This window comes from Wolffia australiana, chromosome 3 (assembly GCF_029677425.1).
Source record: "Wolffia australiana isolate 7733 chromosome 3, ASM2967742v1".
Lineage (NCBI taxonomy): Eukaryota > Viridiplantae > Streptophyta > Magnoliopsida > Alismatales > Araceae > Wolffia > Wolffia australiana.
This window is the reverse complement of record NC_135837.1, coordinates 8257500-8259812: the sequence shown is the minus strand read 5'-3', so window position 1 is coordinate 8259812 and position 2313 is coordinate 8257500. Positions and strand designations below refer to the sequence as shown.

The 2313-nt window shown below is 51.1% G+C and overlaps 1 protein-coding gene across 1 annotated transcript; it reads left to right on the top strand.

Annotated features, from left to right (window-relative positions):
- Positions 1 to 436: 436 nt before the first annotated feature.
- Positions 437 to 1960, top strand: LOC144700853 (protein PLASTID MOVEMENT IMPAIRED 2-like). Its single transcript, XM_078572408.1, has one exon. It carries the CDS (start codon positions 577 to 579, stop codon positions 1819 to 1821), a length of 1245 nt encoding a protein of 414 aa, XP_078428534.1. The 5' UTR covers positions 437 to 576; the 3' UTR covers positions 1822 to 1960.
- Positions 1961 to 2313: the final 353 nt, after the last annotated feature.

Sequence of the window (2313 nt, the reverse complement as noted above, 5' to 3'; positions counted from 1 at the left end):
AGAGATTGAGAGAGACTTAGAGAGAGAGAGAAAGGTAAACTTAGAGAGGGTGAGAGAGAAAGAGAGATTGAGAGAGAGTAACAGAGAGAATAACAAAGAGAGAAAGAGAGATTGAGAGAGAGTAACAGATAGAAACAGAGAGAGAATGACAAAGAGAGAAAGAGAGATTGAGAGAGAGTAACAGAGAGAGAATAACAACGAGAGAAAGAGAGATTGAGAGAGTTAGAGAGAGAGAATAACAAAGAGAGAAAGAGAGATTGAGAGAGAGTAAGAGAGAGAGAGAGGGAGACTTAGACAGGGAGCTAGAGATAGAGAGAGAGTAGGAGAGATTAAGAGAGTAACAGAGAGAGATTGAGAGAAAGAGAGAGAAAGGGAGACTAAGAGAGGGTGAGAGAGAGAGTAACAAAGAGATAGAGAAACTGAGACTGAGCCAGATAGAGAAGTAGAGAGAGGGGCCACTTGGAGATACCTTGTGTGGTCGGCGTCTGTCAACCTCCTGTGGATATCCTTCCACTACCTCTCTCTCTCTCTCTCTCTCTCTCTCTCTCCCATGCTCCGAACCAGACCTCGGACGCCATGAAAATCCCCCCCCACCAGCCCACGGCCGAGACGAAGACGACCACGAACAGGAACCCCTCCATGGCCGCGGCCCTGAAGAGAGAGATGACCAAGCTCAAGCTCGAGACGGCCATGGCGGACCGCGCCTCCCAGACCGCCGTTCTTCTCTCTTCTTCTTCCCTCATCTCCATCGAGGCCCTGCGCAAGGAGATCGACGACCTCAACTCCGACCACGTCCTCGTCGAGATCGCCAGGTTGCAGGCCATGGCCGAGGCCAAGGACCTCGCCGCCAAGAGGACCGCCGAGGCCGCCCGCTTCTCCGCCAAGATGAACCTCCTCCGAGCTCAGATCATGGCGATCAAGGCCGAGATGATGAAGATCGAGCTGGAACGGTCCAAGGCCGAGGGATTCGAGCTCATGGCCGCCATGGATGCCGCCAGGAACGAGCTCATCCGGTTGAGGAACGAGACGACGCGGCTCCGCGAGCTGGAGAAGAGCCGAGATCTCGAGATTCAGCGCCTCAATTCCAAGCTTTTGAAGGAAAGATCGAAGCTTGATGCCGCGATCATGGCGAAGAAGAAGTCGAGGTCGATCCTGGGCAACCTCACCGCCGCTCTCAAGCAGCTGAGATCGGAGGCGGAGGCGGCCGTCAAGGAGAAGGAGGAGGTTCAAGCGGAAGCCAGATCCACCGCGGAGATGATCAGATCTCTGGAATCGGAGCTCGAATCCGCCGATCAGCGCCTCGAGGACGCCATCGCCGGCCTGAAGATCGCCAAGAACTCGGAATCCGCCGCGCTAGCCAAGCTGAAGCATCTCTCGGAGAGGACGATGAGATTTAGGGCTTGCGCGGCTCCTCGGAACGCCGCGATCACGATCTCCGCGTTCGAGCACGATTACCTCCGCGGCCAGGCGGCAGAGGCGCAGAAGATCGCGGAGAAGAAGGCGGAAGCGGCCATGGCGTGGATCGAGGCGTTCAAGGCGAGCGAGAACGAGATCCGGCTCAGGATCGACGGATCGAAGAGGGAGATGGCGGAGATCGGCGCAGTTCGTAGAAGATCGATCGAAGCAGGAAGCTTGTCGCTGAAGCAATCGAGATCGAGAGCGCGGCGATCGTCGATCGGGAGTGGGCAGCGGCCATTGATGCAATCTCCGTCGATCGTGCTGAAGAGGAAGACCGCCATGCCCGCCCTCGCCAAGCTCCTCCGCCGCGGGGCGAATCCTCCCAAGGAAGAAGACGATGGAAGGGACGGGTCAACGGGTTGACTTTTTAAAGGAATGTTCTAGGCTTTGTGTAGTAGCTTAATAGTTTTTGGGGAAATTTCTGTAAAGAAATTAATTAAGATTGAATTTATTATATGGCCTTTAGGTTTTGGGGAAAAGGTTATGGATTGTTCATTCTTGATGATCAGATTGAATCAACTGCTAAACTAGTTTATTTTGTGTAGTTAATTTTATTTACTCTGTCTTTTGTTTATCATGTTTCATGAGCTTTGGGTTGCATTTATTAAATGGCCTTTGTTCTTTGGGAAAAGCTTATAGATTGTTTATTTCTTTCATCTACTCAGTTTTTTGTTTATCCTGTTTCATGAGCTTTTGGGTGTTACAAAAATTGGATTGAATTTATTGAATGGCCCTTAGCTTGGGCAAAAAGGTGAGATTCTTCTCTCCAATGATGTCTGGGGTTGACTGGATTGTTTATCCTGTTTCAAGGGGTTTTGGGTGTAAAAAAATTGAGATTCAATTTATTATAAAAAG

Excerpts from the sequence above, each read along its gene's own strand:
- LOC144700853 (XM_078572408.1), top strand. The coding sequence starts at position 577 with ATGAAAATCCCCCCCCACCAGCCCACGGCCGAGACGAAGACGACCACG.